This window comes from Alexandromys fortis, unplaced genomic scaffold (genome assembly GCF_014885135.2).
Source record: "Alexandromys fortis isolate MF-2015 unplaced genomic scaffold, M_Fortis_MF-2015_v1.1 scaffold_231, whole genome shotgun sequence".
Classification (NCBI taxonomy): domain Eukaryota; kingdom Metazoa; phylum Chordata; class Mammalia; order Rodentia; family Cricetidae; genus Alexandromys; species Alexandromys fortis.
In genome coordinates this window covers 1,676,074-1,695,460 of record NW_026068613.1, presented here as the reverse complement: position 1 = coordinate 1,695,460, position 19,387 = coordinate 1,676,074, and the positions used below count along the sequence as shown (strand labels likewise).

Genomic DNA, 19,387 nt, shown 5'->3' with positions numbered 1-19,387 from the left:
GTTCCATCCATTTGTCTGCAAATTTCATGATGTCATTTTTTTTAAACAACTGAGTAATACACCATTGTCTAAATATCCCATAATTTCTTTACCCATTCTTCAGTTGATGGGCATCTAGATTATTTCTGGTTTCTGGTAATTATGAATAGAGCAGCAATGATTATGGTTGAACAAGTGTCCTTGTGGTAGAATGAAAAGTCTTTTGAGTACATACTCAAAAGTTGTATGAGTAACCACCATGTTGATTTGCATAGAAGCTCCACAAGCTTGCTTTTCCGCCAGCAATGGAAGACTGTTCCCCTTATTCTACATCATCACCAGCATGAGCTAAGATATTAATCTTAGCCATTCTGAAAGGTATAAGATGAATTCTCAAAGCAGTTTTGATTTGCATTTCACTTATTGATAAGGATGTTTAACATTTCTTTAAGTGTTACTCAGCCATTTGAGTTTCCTCTATTGAGAATTTTCTGTTTAGATATGTGCCCCATTTCTAAATTAAATTATTTGGATTTTTGTTATCTAGTTTCTTATGTTCTTTGTGTATTTTGAATATTAATCTTCAATCAGATATAGAATTGGTAAAAATCCTTTTGCATTCTGTAGGCTCCCAGTTTTTCCAAATGATGGTATCCTTTGCCTTACAGATGCTATCCAGTTTCATGATGTCTCATTTATTAATTATTCATCTTAGGGCCTGTGTTGTCAGTGTTCTGTTCAGGAAGTCTTCTCCTTTGCCCATGAGTTCAAAGCTATTCCCTAAGGTTGTCATCTACCAGGTTCAGTGTGTCTGATTTTATGTTAAGATCTTTAATCCATTCAGACTTTAGTTATATAGAGTGTGATGACAATTTGTGTTCGTCAGCATTCAAGCATCCAGTTTAAACATCATTATTTACTGAAAAATGCTGTCACTTTTTTCTAGTGTGTATTTCTAGTCTCTTTATCCAAAATAGATGTCCGTTGGTGTGTTGATTCATGTCTGGGTCTTCAATTTGATTCTATAAATCAATGTGTCTGCTTTTATTCCAAATGTAGGGTAAAAGAGACAACTGGAGCAGGAAACTAACCAATCACTGAGCACCCTGACTCTGAACCCAGAGCCAGGGAAAGAAATACACCCTGTATCTGAGACCTGAGCCCGGGAAAGAAAAGTTTTTATCTCTGAGCCCAGGACCAGAGAAACATGCCCTGACTTTGAAACCAGTGCCAAAGAAACACACCTTGTCCCTAGAACCAGAACCTGTGAAAGAAATATGCCCTGGTCCTAAGATTAAAGTCAAAAAGCTAAAAAGGACAGTGAAAGAAACACAGTTTGGCCATGAAATCAGAGCCATCACTGCCCCTAACTAACCAATCCTCTAAGAGACATCCCAGCCAGGTTCTTGTATTCTGCAATTGCAAATGAAGATTGTCACTCAAGGCTCTTTTGAAAAAGAGATTTACTTGGAAATGAGGAGTTCAGAAGAGTGACTGCCTCTGCCAGGGAGGTATAAACTGTGGCCTCTAACTGAACAGGCAGAGAGACTTATATATGGCTTCCTAGGGACTGAGCTGAAAAAACTTTGCTGAGATGCTCCCTTAGGTTGACTGAGCAACCCTGAACCTAACAAAAGAACCTTGCTAGGATACTCCCTAAGGGAAGCTGAGCAAGGCTGAGCAAAAAAAAAAGTTAGAACTTTTCAAAGGAGCCAGAGGAGATTGCTACATTTCTGCAGGGGCTTCCCCTTTAGCAGAGTGCTAGCAAAAAAAAGTATCATATTGGGCCAGAGACAAAGTCTATAGCTCTACTAAGACTTTCCCTTAAGGGAACAGAGCAGGGCTCAGCTACAGCAAGCCACTCTCCAGAAGAGCAGAATTGCTACTATCTTGAGGGGAGACCAAGCCCCACAGCACACCAGCTTCAGCTACCTGGCTCCGCCTTAAATCAGAGCTCCTTCTCTCCAGGACTTAGCTATCCTATTGTTGCTCCAGCCTCCAGAGCCATTCTATTGCAGCTCTAGATAGCCTGGCTTCCTGATAGTCAGGACACCTCTCCTCCAGGGCTGAGCTGTCCTGATGCAGCTCCAGCCTCCAGGGATGTCCTATTGCAGCTTTACACCCTCCAGACCTGTTCTGTTGTGACTCTACCCCTCCAGAGCTGTCCTACTATGTCTCTAAGTATAGCTTGGCGTCCTGGTAAGTCAGTATATCTCTGGAGATTCACAGCTGTAACGCATTCCCTTACACCAGTACTATGTGGTTTTTATTACTGTAACTCAGTAGCACAATTTGAAATCATGAATGGTGATCTCTTCAGCAGATCTTTTATTGTTTAGGATTATTTTAGTTATCCTGTCTATTGTTTTGTTTTGTTTTTCCATTTGAAGTTGAGAATTATCTTTTCAAAATCTGTGAAGAATTGTGTTGGAATTTGAATGGGGATTGCATTGAATCTGCAGATTTTGGTAGGATGACCATTTTAGTGTGTTAATTCTATTAATCCATGTGCATGGGTGACCTTCCATCTTCTGACAACTTCATCAATTTGTTTCTTCAAAGACCTTAAATTTTTTTTCATACAAGTCTTTTACTTGCTTGGTTAGATTTACCCTAAGATATTTTATAATATTTGAGGTTATTGCAAAACATGTTGTTTCCTTGAATTCTTTCTTAATTTATTTGTTATTTGTACAGAGAAAGGCTACAGATTTTTGAGTTAATTTTGTGTCTAGCTACTACATTGTTAATAATGTTTATCAATTGTAGAAATTCCCCTGTGGAATTTTTAGGAGAATAAAAGTATAATATATTTTATCTGCAAGTAAAAATCCTTCAACTTCTTTCTTTCCTATCTGTATCTGTTTGATCGCTTACAGTTATCTTTTTTAATTTTTTTTTGTTGATTTTATAGAGGTATACATTTCTCTGCTCCCCTCCTTCTCCCCTCCCTTTCAACTCTCTGTCATGGTCCCCATGCTCACAATTTACTTAGGAGATCTTGTCTTTTCTACTTCCCATGTAGATTAGATCTATGTATGTCTCTCTTAGGGTCCTCATTATTGTCTAGGTTCTCTGGGATTGTGAATTGTAGGCTGTTGTTTTGTTTTAGTTTTTTGTCTAAAAACCACTTATGAGTGAGTATATATGATATTTGTCTTTCTGGGTCTGGGTTACCTCACTCAATATGATGTTTTCTAGATCTATCCATTTGCTTGCAAATTTCAAGATGTCATTATTGTTGGGTAGGTAGAATTAATATAGTAAAATTAGCAATTTTACCAAAAGCAATCTACAGATTCAATGCAATGCCCATCAAAATCTCTTAGTTATCCTATTGCTCTAGCAAGAACTTCAAGTACTATAATGTCTAGATATAAAGTAGAAACATTTTCTTGTTCTTTATTTTAATGGAATTGCTTTGTTTCTCTCCGTTTATGTTGATGTTGGCTATAAGCTTACTGTAAACTGCCTTTATTATGTTTCAGTATGCCTTTTGTATCCCTAATTTCTCCAGGATTTTATTATGAAGAGGTGTTGAATTTTGTTTTAATGAAATGATCATGTATTTTTATGGTAGATTATGTTGATAGATTTCATATATTAAACCATCCTTGCATCTATGAAATGAAGCCTACTTAATCATGGTGAGCGATTTTTTTAATGTGTTTTTAGATTTGGTTTGCAAGTATTTTATTGACACTTAAAAAATACATAGATGCATTTTTGCATCTATACTCTTAAGAGAAATTGGTCTGTAATTTTCTTTCATTGTTGAATCTTTATGTGGTTTGGATATTAGAATGACTGTGGCCTTATAAAAAGAATTTGGCAATTTTTCTTTAGTTTTTAACTTGTGGAATAATTTGAGGAGAATTGGCTTGACTTAGGCTCTTTTTAAATAATCTGGTAGAATTCTGCTCTGAAACTATCTGGCCCTTGGCTTTTTGGGAGAGGTAGGGAGAATTTTAATGACTGCTTCTATTCTTTTTAGAGATTTAGGTCTATTTATATTATTTACATGATTTTGATTTAGCTATGGTAAGTGGTATCAATAGAGAAAATTATCCATTTCTTTTAGATTTTCCAATTTTGAGGAGTGCAAGTTTTTGAAGTATGACCTAATGAGTTTTGGATTTCTTTTTTTTTTTTTATGAAGCTTTTGTCACCTTTATTAGGTACTTAAAAGGGCATTGAGCATAGAGTGAGGGCTATGATTGAAAAGGCAATGGTACCCTAATTGACCATTTAAGAAAAATAGCAGTGTTAAACACAGTGTGGTGTTACACACTTAAAAACATGTAATAACAGGACTGGGGAAGCTGAAGCAGGAGAATTTTGAGGTTCAGACTAGCCTGGGCTACGTGGTCAGATCCTATCTGAAGAGAAAGAGAGAGAGGGCGCGGGGAGTAAAGAAGAAAGAGGGGAAGAGAGTTTTGGATTTCTTTACTGTCTGTTATATTTTTATATTTGATTGTGTTAATTTTGATATTTTCTCTATGTCTTTAGTTTGGATACGAGTTTGTCTATGTTGTTGATTTTCTCAAAGAATCAACTCTTTTTTTTGTATTTTATGTTGTTTTATTATATTGTTCTCTTTGTTTCTATTTTATTGATTTCAGCTCATAGTTTGATTATTTTCTACTATCTATTCCTCTTAGGTATGCTTGCTTCTTATATTTTAAAGATTTTAGGTATACTGTTAAATTGCTAGTATGAGATCTCTTCAATTCCTTTATGTAGGCAATAGTATTCTGAGCTTACATCTTAGCACCATTTCCATTGTTTCTCATAAGTTTGATGATGTTGTGTGCTGTTGGAATTCCTACTGCCAGTAGCCTCTAAGTTACCCACCCACTTGGGCGTGGCCTCTTATACTATTTGTGCCCATGTAAAACTCTTCCAGCTGCAGCATGTGATTGCTGTTCCCTGTTCCAGCAGAGGATTGTGATCTGGAATCTACCCCTAAATAAATAACCCTCTATTATTCTCAATTCTGAGCTAGTGTAGGATTTCTTTTAAGCATCCTTCTTCTGTTGTACATTCATGTTCAATAAATTCTAGGAGATCTTCAGTTTCTTTATTCCTGTCTTGTCATAGTAGTCATTCAGTAGAGAATTATCCAGTTTCTTTAAACCATTTGTTTGGAATGTCTTTTTCAAATCGTACTTTGAGGTAATATCTATCCCTAATATTGCAGTATGCATTGGATACAGCAGACGAGTGGATCCTGATTTCTTATCCATTCTATTAGTTTGTGACTTTTTGTAGAATAACTGAAACCATTGATATTGAGAGATATCAGTGACTAATGACTGTTGATTACTGTTATTTTATTGTTGGTAGTGATGATGGTGGTGGTAGTAACAGCAGTGGCAGTGTGTGTGTTTCTCTTCTCTTGATTTTATTGGTGTTAGAGCATGTATTTCTTGTGATTTCACGTGGGTAGTTAACCTGCTTAGGTTTGAATTTTCCTTCTAACACTTTCTGTAAAGCTGGATTTGTATATAGATATTGTTTAAATTTGATTATCATGGAATGTCTCATTTTCTTCATCTATTGTGATTGAGAACTTTGGTTTTTATAGTAGTATGGGCTGTCTGGCTTCTGTGGTATCTTAGAACCTGCAGCACTTCTATCCAGGTGCTTATGGTTTTAGAGTCTTCATTGAGAAGTCAGGTATAATTCTAATATGGCTGCCTTTATATAGTACTTGACCCTTCTCCCTTGCAGCTCTTAATATACTTTCATTCTTCCATACATTTAATGTTTTGATTATTATGTTGTGAGGGAGCTTTCTTTCATGCTCCAAACTGTTTAGTGTTCTATTTTCTTCTTGTATTTTCATAGGCACATCCTCATTTAGGTTAGGAAATTTTTCTTCTGATTTTGTTGAAAACATCTTCTGGGACTTTGAACTGCATTTTTTTCTGCTTCTATAACTATTATTCTTTAGTATAGTCTTTTCACAGTGTCCCAGATTTCCTGTGTGTTTTTTGACAGTTTTTTAGATTTAACATTTTATTTGACCTCTGTACCCATTTCTTCTATTGTAGCTTCAACAACTGAGATTCTCTCTTCCATCTCTTGTATTCTATTGGTGCAGCATGCCTCTGTAGCTCTTGCTCAAATTCCTAAGCTTTTAATTTTCAGAACTCTATTATTTTTGGTTTTCTGTCTCCCCTGCCAATCTATCGGCTACCCAAGAGTGCTGCATTCATTAAAACATGGGCATTTTAATTTGGTTTGATTTGACCTGATTGGATTTTCTTACACTGACAGAGCAGCTCATCTGATGTGGGAGTGATTTCTTATTAATAAAGAAACTGCCTTAGCCCATTTGATAGGCCAACCCTTAGGTAGGTGGAGAAAACAGAACAGGATGCTGGGAGAAAGAAGCTGAGTCAGGAGTCGCCATGATTCTCCCACTCCAGGCAGACACAGGTTAAGATCTTCTCTGGTAAGCCACCTCGTGGGCTACACAGATTATTAGAAATGGGTTAGATTAATATGCATGAGCTAGCCAGTAAGAGGCTATAGATAACGTGCCAGGCAGTGTTTACAAGAATACAGTTTCCATGTAATTATTTTGGGCATAAGCTGGCCATGCGGGCGGCCGGATGCCGGGGACGCAGCCCTGCAGCTCGTAATGCTACACTCATCTTAGGACTTTTCCTAACACATTGGTCCTCCTGTCAGTTTTTATGCCAATACTGGGCTGTTTTCAGCACTGTAGGTCTGTAGTAAAGTTTGAAGTCAGGGATTGTAATGCCTCCAGAAGTTCCTTTATTGTACAGGATTGTTTTAGCTAACCTCGTTTTTTTTTTTTTTCTTTTTTTTTTTTTTTTTTTTTTTTTTTTTTGCTTTTCTGTATGAAGTTGAGTATTGTTCTTTTGAGGTCTGTAAATATTTTTCTGGGGATTTGATAGGCATTGCATTAAATCTGTAGATTGCTTTTGGTAGGATTGCCATTTTTACTTAAGTTAATTCTATCTGCACAAGAGCACTGGAGATCTTTCCATTTTCTGCTGTTCTTCTTCAATTTCTTTCTTCAAATATTTAAAAGACAAGATCTCCTAAGTAAATTGGTAGCATGGGGACCATGGGAGAGGGTAGAAGGAGAACGGAGAAGAAGAGAGGCAAGTGGAGAAAAATATACAGCTCAAAAAAACAAGAAAAAAAATATTTAAAACCAAAAAAGAAATAGGAAACAAGTTTTCTATGATGTTTTTTATTCCTATAGCATCTCTAGTTAATAAGAACTGGTCATTATTTGGCTCCTTAATAAATTCCTTTAACTTGTCTCAAGGCGTGATCTGGATGTTGGTTGATAGAAGTATCATTATTCTGTGAGTGGCTATAATATAATAAAGAAAAAATAGAGGCTATTTCAGATTTGATATCTTAACGCAAACATCTGTACATCTGTATATACCAATACCTAGTATTTTAAAATACTGATTTTTACTTTCTTTTCAAACACATAGAATCTTTAGCTTAAAGTAAGTATATGGTTGTTCAAATAGCAGCATTAACCTGTCTCTATTAAACTGGTATATCTTTGTGAATGATTTCTTACTAATTGGGCACAAGAAGTGACAAGAGATAAGAGATCAGGCAGAAACTGGAAACAAGAGAGAATTGGACAGGTAGCATCCTTAAGGTCTGTGAAAAACACTATAGGTGGCAAAGAAAACTTGCCATTGCAGGTGGAAAACAAATGAAAAGAAGAACTGGAGGGATTCACACTGAGTCCCACTTCCTTTAAAATTACCTTAATTATTATGAAACTCTTAACACTATATTTAATTGTTCCCTATCCTCAGAGAGCTTAGGCTCCCTGAGACGTAGGGTAGATTGGGGATGAGGCTCCACAGGGACCTAGATGCCACTGAAGTTCCAGGGAAGTAAGATGATTTAGCTTCCACTAGGACATCGCTCCAGGTGCCAGCAGCTATGCAGCACCCTCTTGGTGTGATTCTGAATGAGGAGCACCTGGGATCTGAAGCTGCAGACTAGATACCCAATTCTAAGGGAAAGGAAAGATTTGGGATGGATCTCTCCCAACTCAATTGAAGAATCTGGCAATTGAAGAAAGGGAAATCTGTCTTTTTTTGTTGAGTCATTCATGATTCCTTATGTGTGTAAGTGCCTACTGCTTCTCTTCCTGTTTTTCTCATTAGTGGAATAGTGTCTGTGGAGACTAGCTACTCCTATACAGGATGGCCAGACTCCTTTTCCCATTTTCTTTTTCACATATAATGTGTGGGAATGCAGTCCTTTATTATTCTTTGCCAGTTAATTCAACATTGGTTGTGTTCCAAGAATCATAAACTGTCCTATGAATAAAAATTTGTTGGATGTGGTTTTTATACCGAGAAAATAATTATGAGAAAAAGATACATAAAAGATAGTCCCCTGAAGAACGAAAGCATTTCTTTCACTTTTTCTGATCTGTTCCTACAGCATGAATTTTCTAAAAGTTGCGTGCCAGTCTTGTTTGGTTATGGCAAAAACCCACTTCTCTGATTGATCCATTTAGACTTAGTGAGTACTGCCTTCATGTAGCTATTTTCTTTAAATCTCTATCACAAAGCTGCCTATAATAACTATAATCATAGTAAATGATTGAATAAAACTGTGTATTAATACTTTCCAAATCAATTATCACATGCAATCGTTACAGTGATTTTGTGACGTTGTTATTGTCAGTTAGACAAACCAAGCACAATGTGGTCCCTACTCTATACGAAGAACAATTATGACAACATTCCATGTGTTAACTGAGCAGATATGGGGCAATATTGTACAGATCATATATTTATACATTATTTGGTGGTCAGACTCTCAAGCCAAAGTTCGTACCTGGGGTGGTCATGTAGCCTTCCAGAAAGGCTGTGGCTACCCTAACAATAGGGTCAGGATATGCTAATATCATTCAGCTCCTTTCTTTGTAATTATGGCGATTGCCTGGGAAGAGGTGTTAATCCATGGTACATGACCAAGCAGGCATAGTTGATGATATGACTTTAGTCCTGCTACCCTGGAAACAGAATGCTAATGAACTTCCCCCTCAGTTTACCTTTTGATATAAAAACTGTTTTGGAAATAAATGTACCCTGAGACTCCCTTCTGATATTGCCATGTGAACTGTGTCTGAATTATTCCCATGCCCTCATGCTGGTCTGGAGAGATAATTTATGTTGGGATTACCAAGACAAGCAGACATAATGAAGTCTAAGAAACAAAGGAAAATATTCTACTGGCATTGGACGAACTGTGCCAGCTTTACCCTACTTTTTGCCATTATTAAGCATGTTCCCTTAATCTTGTAAACAACTAGATAATAAAATTTAACTGGCTAGGTAAGATTGAGGTTACTACTGGGAGAAATATTTTCAAAGTTTTTAATGAAAAGAAACTGACTTTCCCAGTTTATGAATTATCAGCTCTTAGTCCTATCAATATAAACAAACCTGGAAAGTGGGTCCTCATATCTATAGACAAAGTCCTATGAGTGTGCCATTGCTATCTCTTTACAGTTACCTCAATACAGTAGAATTTTACTTCAAACTTCCAGGCAAACGGCATACACTTTTGTTATGGGTGAAATCATATTCTGTCAATTAGTTGTTACTTTTTTGTTGTGTTTCTGTTTTCTTTTCCAAAACAGGGTTTTATTATGTAACAACACTGGCTGTCCTGGAACCCTCTTTGTAGACCAAGCTGGCCTCGAACTAGATCCTGTCTTCCAAGTTCTGGTATTAAAGGTATGAACCACTATGAGTTTTGAGACCATGCATTTATGATATCTACAACAGTAGCTAGTGATGGGTAGAAAAAGGTGATATACATTAATCTTCAGGATTTCAAAAAAGAAAACCGCTTTTGTTATTATTTTGATTTTATTTAAATTTTTTGTTTGTTTGTTCGCTGAGACAGAGTTTCTCTATAGTTTTTGGTACCTGTCCTGGAACTAGCTCTTATAGACCAGGCTGGCCTTAAACTCACAGACATCTACCTGCCTCTGCCTCCCGAGTGCTGGAATTAAAGGATTGTACCATCACCACCAGGCAAAATTTTATTATAGTACATTTGTCTACTTTCTGTGTAAGTATGCCTGTGTGAAGGTACATTTCTGGCACAGCATTCTTGTGGAAATCACACCACAATTTGAATAAGTCACTTGCTTATACCATATGAGACCTGGGGATTTATTTCAGGTCCTTAGGCCTAGTGTCAATTGTCCTGAACCATTGATCTACTTCATTGGCTCTAAACTCTCTTCAAATGGTGAAAAATCATTTCAGGCTGCAATGAGATGAATTTCATGAGCTATGTCTCATAGGATTTCTTGTTGGGAAGTTTATTTTTTCTGGCAATCAGATTTGTTCTGCTTTAGACGCCGCAGCACTATGAGTCATGCATTAAATCCTGTTGCGCAGCACCGATCAGATGTGCTGCATAGTTCTGATTTGCGCTCTGTTTTGAGTGGTTTGGAAATGAGATCACACATGGAGAGTAAATGATTCAGTTAACCCTTAAACCAGGGGTTTCAACTGTTTCTATGGCATATGTTACTTTTCACCTTTAAAAAAAATTAGTCTTGATAAAGGTTCAAGAGCACGTTATAAAGACTTCTCATTATTCTATTTAGAGTTCATGATATTCATGTGAATATCAAGCCATGCATTATAACAGTGTCCTTGTTTGATGTCTTTCTTTTGCTGCTTGAGATAGAACTTAATTTCTTACAGCTGCTAGGCAAGAGCTTTCTCCCTGAACTCTACTCCAGCCCCACAAGGGTATATCTACTTTCCTTGATTGAAAAAGTAAACAACAATTGCTGAGCATCTGCAGACATTAGAAGTCTTGTTATTGTAGTACCTTGTTTGGTCTAACAGCAATGCAATACTATCATACTTTCAGAGACTAGGAACTGGAGGCATACAAAAGGCACACACTAGGTACACAGACAAATATCTTAAACACCTTCTGTTTTCTTATCTCTGTTCTCCCTTATTCTCTTCTGCCAGAAGATAGCAATAGAATTTTCTAGCACTCTCAAAGTTATTCCGTGAATATTGTTATACTTAAACTTCACAGCACCCATGATGAGGATATTTTATGAGTTGAATGGCCATTTACTGAAAAACTGATGTACTAAACACAATTAGAAGAACAAGCCACCGTTTCAAGTGTAGTTCCTCAAATAATTCTATAGATTTTTAACCTACAAAAAATATCACTTAAATTTGTTCTTTATGTTTTCACAGTTCAAACGTCATATACCACACCCCAAAGTTTTTAGTACCACGTGTTTAGATGTGTTTGCCTAGGAATATGTTCATCAACTCAATACTTAAATGGCAGTTATTTGGTGTGCACTAGTCTCCATTAAACTCCATTGCATTTGGTCTGAAATATTCCAGGAGGCTGTGCAGAGAGATCCATAGCATGAGAGCCACCCAGTGGCCATTGTGACCTCGCTTCTGCAGTTAGGAACAACTGGCCTCAAATGTAGGTAAAGTTCTGTCACAGATATAGAGGATTATAGGAAACAAAAAGGAAGAAATCTGACTTTCTTCCAACAAACACCATGAAAGGATATTAGATGGAAAGAACCTGATAGGATGAAATGTCTATCAACATTATCAAATAGCAATAGGGAAATAAACCAATTGAACTGATGAAATATGTATGTCACATTAGGTATCCTGTGACAAAGACCCATTACATAAACCAAGTATCTAAGGCTATACACATCATGGTATATAATTCTGTTCTAACTGGGTAGTTTTTTACTGCAAATTTCACAGTCTTTGTTACAAAAAATATCCAATAACAAAACTTTCCCATTTTTCCTTTGAACAAAGAACTCCATTTTCTTTCCTTAATTCTTTATTTCATATCATCATGTGCATTTTTATTTAAGAATATGATAAACAGTCATCAACAATTATAAAGCTGTCATTGAATGTATATATATATATGTTTGAGTCATACATATTTCATTATATTATATATGCTTCATTTACTGTAATTAACGCTGCAGCACCAAAGACTATTCACCCTCCAGGAACATTTGCTCTATCCATCAGAATCTCCTTTGTAGAGATGGAAACAATTGGCTTAATTTTACAATATTTAGAAGACAAATGCATCAATCAGCAGATGTTAAGTATGAAAAAAGAGCAATCAAACAAATTGAGCATAAAGTTAGTAATTGGGACAGTTATAATGGGACAGTTTCCATACACTCGGTAAGTCCAAACTGCAGATCATAGAGGTGAAGCTGTAGTAGAAGCATCACCTGGGCTACCATGGTTCACAATGACCTGTCCATGAGAGCGCAGTGACAGACAGCCACAATAAAAACCCAAGAAAGATTACCGATTCTCAGCAGTTTACTTTCCTTGGTTGATTGAGAGAAAACAACACAGAGCTGGACTGTTTTTTTCCAGGAGCAGGAGGGGAAAATCACAATCTCTGACAAAGCTGTGGTACTCAAGTCCATATTTGATAAATGTGTGGAGTGTGTGATGAGTGCTTTGTATAACTCTGCAAATGCTTTGAAAAATAACCAGAAACTTGTGCTTTCAGGTCATTCATGTTATGCAAATGATTAAGAGCATTTAGCATGTTTTTCTGTTTGACCCTGTGACATGTTTTCGGAAGCATTCCTTATTTGGCAGTATTCAATTTTATTTAGCTCTGTATTAGTAATCAGGAATGAATATAGTGTCTTCAAATATGGAAATATGAGTATACTTTACTAATTCCAAAGTATTTCTTGAAAAATACTTAATATTCTATTTCAACGTCATCTGTAATTATTAGACATTTCTAAGAAAGGTAATATTTAAATATAATATTCATAGTTCTTTTTAAAAAAAATCATTACATTAGCTTGTGTGCATGTGTGTCTGTGTGTCTCTGTGTGTTTATCAATGTATAGTTTCCCTTTTGAAGTATGCAGAGAAGGAATGAAGTCATAGGAATACAAAGGTTGACATTTTCCTGCATTAGTGAACTAATGGGATAGTGGATTCTCTCTCCAGTGAATCTCTTAGAAATGCCTACTTGTTGCTTTTCCTTTGTTTAACCCTGTTCCCAATGTGCGGCCATTTACTACCTCCAGACACAGCAGGCAATCTTCATCCCTATTCAGATGTGCACTTGCTACTCCTGCAGAAATGTGAATAAATCAAGCATTTACTCTGCATGATGTATCCAGTCTTGGAAACTGTTGAAATAATTTTCATGATCATGAAAAGAACATGAGACCAATTTTAGATTTTAGCAAGAATGGTGACTGTTATATTCGTGTTGAATTAATTGTAATTACTCTATTTTCTTGTTTTTGGATTTAGCTAAAACTTGTTTGTACCAAGACTACCTTTGAAGATAATGAGGAACTACACACTACTCAATGAATTCATCCTACTGGGAATACCCCACACACAAGGACTGGAGACTCTACTCTTTGTTGTGTTCTTATTCATCTACTTCTTCACCTTGCTTGGAAATTCACTCATTTTCACAGCAATTGTTTCTTCATCTACCCTTCACACTCCCATGTATTTCTTTTTGGGCCTTCTATCCATTTTTGATATGCTGTTCCCATCAGTAACCTGTCCCAAGATGCTACTTTATCTCTCTGGTCAGAGCTCCTCCATCTCTTACAAAGGCTGTGCTGCCCAGCTCTTCTTCTATCACCTCCTGGGTTCTACTGAAGGTTGTCTCTATTCTGTGATGGCTTATGATCGCTATGTTGCCATCTGTCACCCACTGAGATACATGCTCATCATGAAACCTGGAGTGTGTGTGAGCTTGGTAACAATAGCTTGTTCAGTGGGGTTTCTTCACGCCACCATCCTGACCTCTTTCACCTTTCATTTAGTCTACTGTGCATCTAATCAAGTGGACTATTTCTTCTGTGACCTTCCTGCAGTGTTGCCTTTGGCTTGCTCTGATAGCAGACTGGCTCAGAAGGTGGGTTCCATTAATGTTGGCTTTCTGGCTCTGATGCTTCTCTTCAGTGTTTGTGTCTCTTATGCACACATTGGGATTGCCATTCTGAGAATCCGTTCAGCAGAGGGCAGGCAGAAAGCTTTCTCCACCTGCAGTGCCCACCTCACTGCCATTCTCTGTGCCTATGGTCCTTTCATCATTATCTACCTGCAGCGCACACCAAACCCCCTGCTTGGTGCTGTGGTGCAAATATTAAATAATATTGTCTCACCCATGCTGAACTCTTTAATCTATTCACTGAGGAACAAGGAAGTGAAGAGGTCCTTGAAGAGAGTGTTCCAGAATGTGTTGCTTTGTGTTCAGAAACAAATTTAGACATAATAATGGTATTTCAAACTCTCTTTCTTAGCTTTTTCCAGAAGCAAATGGGGATAAAGATAGAGACCCACAGTCAAACCTTATGCTGAGAGTGAAAGATTTAAAATACTCATCCCTAGGCAGAATGTCTCTATCAAATCCTTTCCTTTAAGGTCAGGGAACCCCAAGAAACAAGAGACAAAATGAATGTTAAGAGCCATAGGAAATGAACAATACTATGGCAACAACAACCTCTAAATTAGCATGAGCAAAGCTTCTTTCAACTCACAGAGAATGAAGCACCAAGCACAGCGTCAAGATGGGTTTGCACCAGGTCTTTTGTATATAGTATGGCATCCATTTTATTCTTTTCTTGGAATTCCTAAGTGTGTGCACCAGTGGGCCTCTGTTTCTTTAGTCTTGTCTTTGGTTCTTTTCCTTGTGTTTGTGTGTTTTGTCTAATTCCAAAGTGCTAGTTGTTGTTTTATTGTAATCCATTTTATACTATTACTTAAAAAAAAATGAAATGATCTTACCATTTTACTACCGTAAGTTAGTAGTATAAGGTCAAACAATCCGCCCCAAATTACATTAAATTCCCTGTAAATTTAAATTAAATTTGTCTTTTAGATTAATTTCTGTTTTGATACAATACAGTAATTGTATTTTTACTCCTGATTATAAACCTGTTAAAGAAAATAATTATCAAACATGTAGAGATGTCAAAGGGCAGCAAAATTTCCAAAAAGCATTCTCTTCCTATAAAGCTTTGCCCCTACTATACATGTTCAATTCCTTGACTTTAAATAAGGAAATGAATAAATAAACACACAAGAGAATATCTGAATATGTTGGTATGCCTGTAACACTATGTTCTTCTGACTCTACAATCCCTGACTCTTCCTAAGTAACACTATAGTCAACTCCACAGGTAGCTAGTCCTCCTAAGTAACTCTATAGCCAACTATAGAGGTAACTAAACCTGATCTCTGAGCAAGAAATCCAAGGGGGGGTCACAATTCCAGAGAACCTAGACAATAGAGGAGACCCTAAGAGAGACATTAATGGATCTACAAAGGAAGGAGAAAAAGATAAGATCTCCTGAGTAAATTGGGAGTATGGGGATCATGGAACAGAATAGGAGGAGATAGGGGAGGAAGCAAGGGAAGTAGGGGAAAATGTATAGCTCAATAAAAATAATATTGAAAAAGATAAAAAGAAATTCAGGGTCATAGTGAACAACAAGGAGATTTCCTCTATCTATAATCCTCAACCCACACATATCTCCTAGTTGAAGATTGGAGACAGCTGTGACCTTATTGATCCCTTTCCAGTGTCAAATTAATCTGACTTCACACTCCTGCTCGTCTCTGGTCCCACACACTTCAGTTCCCCTATTTCACAAGAAGAACATAAGGCATGATACTTATAAGGCATCTCTATGATGCCCTCTTCATGACTATCATCTTTATACTTAGAAACACGAGTCCTTTAAAATATACCTTTACCATTTCCATGCCAGAGATCTCAGTATTAGAAACCTCAAATAACATATAGACTCTCATATGGATTAGCATTATGGCTCTCAAATGCTCACCTAGTTAGCAAACATACTCTTGGTCCTAATTGCTAGCCTCTCCTGGAGCTGCCCTTCATGTGTTATGCGGTGTGCTTTTACACAACTCATCACCTTGCCAGACAACTCATAATATTAATGAATTGTTCAGGAAACAACTGATAATAATTACTGCAAATAGGTATTGGATGTACATCGACCTCACTGCTAACTCTATTTTAACCCCTCCATTTTCGCCTGCAGTAAGAGAAGTTAGTATCTGGTCCCTGCAACCATCTATTCATGGTTGAACCTGGTTGGGTCCCAAGTTCAAAGCCTCCTTTTTTCATACTGTGTTACAAGCTTGATGCTGTCACAACCAGGACAATAGTTTTTTTTTTTTTTTTCCTACTCTTTTGCTTCGTTTTCAGAGCATGGTGATGCTGTTACAACCTAGAGCACAGTTGATGTTTTCAGAGCATGGCTATTTAAGATTTCAGCCTAGTTTTGTCATTTTTAAAATCAATTCCTCCATGATAATGTCATCTCAACTGTGAAATTTAATGCCTCTAGCATAAAACTATTTTGAGGAGGGAGGACAGCCTTTGGGCTCTCCACAAATGGCACTAGTATTATAATGGTGGCTTTTAGGAGTTTTCAGTTGACCACAGCAGAAGTGCTCAGTATCTCTTTGCTGGCCTTCTCTAGGGGCAAGCTTCTGCTCTGGTGGGTTCCCCAGTGGTTTCTTCATGAGCTATCCAGATACCACTGATTCAGTGAATTCCAGATTTTCAGCTAAGAAAATCCATTACTGCACTTCCATGTTTTACCAAAAAAAAAAAAAAAAAAAGTTTTCAAATGACAATCAGTTTAGTATCTAGATATTTCTGTAGCTGTTCCTTATCAAGAATCCATAGTAGTAGGAATATCCCAGAAAGGCTTATAATGTTCCAAGATGACACGTAGGGCATCATGCTCAAGCTGTGGTGGCATGCACTGGGATACTGGAGAAGAAAAAACTAGGGTTGAGAAATAAGATTTGGTACCTTTATTTCATTATGTCTATGTACTGTATCTCACTAGAGATCGCCATTGGATGTCTTTTCCCTGAGTATGTAAATTTAGTGGCAAAATTCCATCTTTGAACTACAATAGACAGATTGTGGTGAAACACAAGTGCTACCTCATCCCACGCCAAAGACAGTGAAGATGATATCAACCAAATCAGCATTGATGCAGTTCCTGACAGAGTCCCACAGGCATCATTTGGTAGTGATTTGCCAAGGACCACTTTGGGAGTATTTCCAAGCGCATTGCCTGCCCACATTCATCTGATTAAAATTGTATATTATATTATGCTTCTGGAACCAGACACGATCCTATTCTCACTTTTTATGTACAGTGGTAATGTACTTAGTCATAGCCATGTCACCCAGGTACTTTAGCAGATCTCCACAACCTTGGAATACTGGTAATCACTAACCCAGCTCCTAGGTTACAGATGCAGTTTCAAGAAGTCATAGGAGCTCCCACTCCTGCATCTCACTGCCTGCCCTATCTCTGATGTTGCCCTCTTGAACACATATCTTAGATGACGCAGCAGTTGCCCCATCATACTATTTAAGGTAAATCTTCTCATCCACTGTGGACATATGTGGAGACTGAAAAATGCAGGCCCATTTCGGAAACACCTTGTCAGACAGTCAGAGAGTTTGGAGACTGACAGGCATAATTGTACCCCATAACTCAGGAAGTGGTTGACTGGCTCTTTTGATATTAAGATAGCTCAATGCCACCCTGAAGGTGGTCATGATATGCAAATGTACCTCTGCTCCTTTCTTTAGTAATTGTGAGGTCACCTAGGGGCGGGCTGTCTTCAGCTACAGTGACCTAGAGCACCTTTGCTACCTAGACAACAGAATGCTAATGAGCTGATCGGAGTTGACTCTGTGAGCTACCCTTTGTATCATGTTAATAAAGTCTTTTGTTACCTTCTCTCCCAGTTTACATTGACTACAAAAGCAGTGGAAAATTAAACATGGTCGAATTTCATGATATCAGTCACTGGAATGCCCTCCTAATACTTTCTCTGTTTTCTGTCTTATTATTTTTATGTGTTTCCATATTCTTTATTTATATTTCTTTAATTTCCATGCCACTAACCTCGTAAGAAGTATTTTTGTTGAGGCCGGTCCTCGACAGAAATATTCTAATTTTCAGTTCTTAGCTTCTTCAGCTGGTTCTCCCTATAAACTTTGCTGTCTTACATCATGTCTAACAAGGCCATAAAGGAAATTCATTTACTATTATTTCTTTCAGAACTCGAGGAGCAAGAAGGAGATGTGTCTATTGGGTCACACACATGTTTTCCTGATATTATTTTCATCTGCAATTTTGGGTTATACATTTATCCTGGACTCCAGATCTGTGAGGTTAATAAATGTCTTCCCTTTATAATTATATCCAATCCCTGAAATTTTTATAGCAATGAAAAATGGATAAGGACACTCTTCAAATTATAATTGATTGCATATTTTAGACTGCTTCTCATCAAGTTGCTCATGAAGAACTTGACTATCATTGTCACTCAAGCAGGACTAAATCTGGAGTCCTGCTCCCTCAGACTGCCAAGAAAGTGAAAACAGTGACTCTGATATTCAGGCCCAGCTCTAAATTCTTTAAGGATCTTGAGTTCCTTTCCATCATGTACATGCCAATACCTCTGCGGGAAAATTGCTTTGTCCTCCCCACACTCTCTGCCGGTTCACACTGCAGGTCCCAGCTAAGAGAATAATTTCTGACAGGATTCTCCTACCTTCAGAGAACCCCACTATTGCTGCCTGGGAGCCCAGCCTCCAAACAGCACAGGGCTCAAAGTGAAAATCCACAGGAATCAGTGCATACTAAGCCTTTTTTTAACTACCGAGGGAGTAAAGAACAAAAATAGTCACACACTCTCTTGATGGTTTCCTCCAGACCTTTTCTTTATTTTTTCTTTTGCATTCTCCATTCGTTATTTTCCTGGTGATTTTCATCTCTCATTGTGGATGTTTTCCTTCTAACTAACTCTACCTTTATTCCTGATGCTTTCCTTCTAGTTCCTTTTGACTTTCCCATTCTTGATGCTTTCCTTCTAACTCTCATTCCTAGTGTTTTTCTTCTAATTCATTGTAACTCTCTCATTCTTGATGCTCTACTTCTAGTCTATTTTAACTCTGTCTTTATTCTTACCCTGACAGCTTATATACCCCAACAAAATCTTCCAGTCAATATAAAAGTTACAATGTGGTTACATTTTGTTTTTCAAGTGAATAATTGCAATGAATACAAAACAAACGGTAAAAAAACAGCCTGATACCAGAGAAAGAGAGCAACAGCGAATGCACAAAGGCATAGCAGAAGCAAAAGACATTAAGGGATGGGTGGTCTAGGGTCTTGCCTGTGTGATATTGACCCATCAGAGACTTTCCCCCTGGTGGCCTGACACCCTGAACTTCAGTTACCTCTTGCTGCTCCTCTAAC

At 37.3% G+C, this 19,387-nt stretch overlaps 1 protein-coding gene across 1 annotated transcript; it reads left to right on the top strand.

The window, feature by feature from the left end:
• Positions 1-13,389: 13,389 nt before the first annotated feature.
• On the top strand, positions 13,390-14,328 carry LOC126495956 (olfactory receptor 148). Its single transcript, XM_050133555.1, has one exon. The coding sequence runs from the start codon at positions 13,390-13,392 to the stop codon at positions 14,326-14,328; it is 939 nt and encodes a 312-aa protein (XP_049989512.1).
• The last annotated feature ends 5,059 nt before the right edge of the window (positions 14,329-19,387 follow it).

Excerpts from the sequence above, each read along its gene's own strand:
- LOC126495956 (XM_050133555.1), top strand. The coding sequence starts at position 13,390 with ATGAGGAACTACACACTACTCAATGAATTCATCCTACTGGGAATACCC.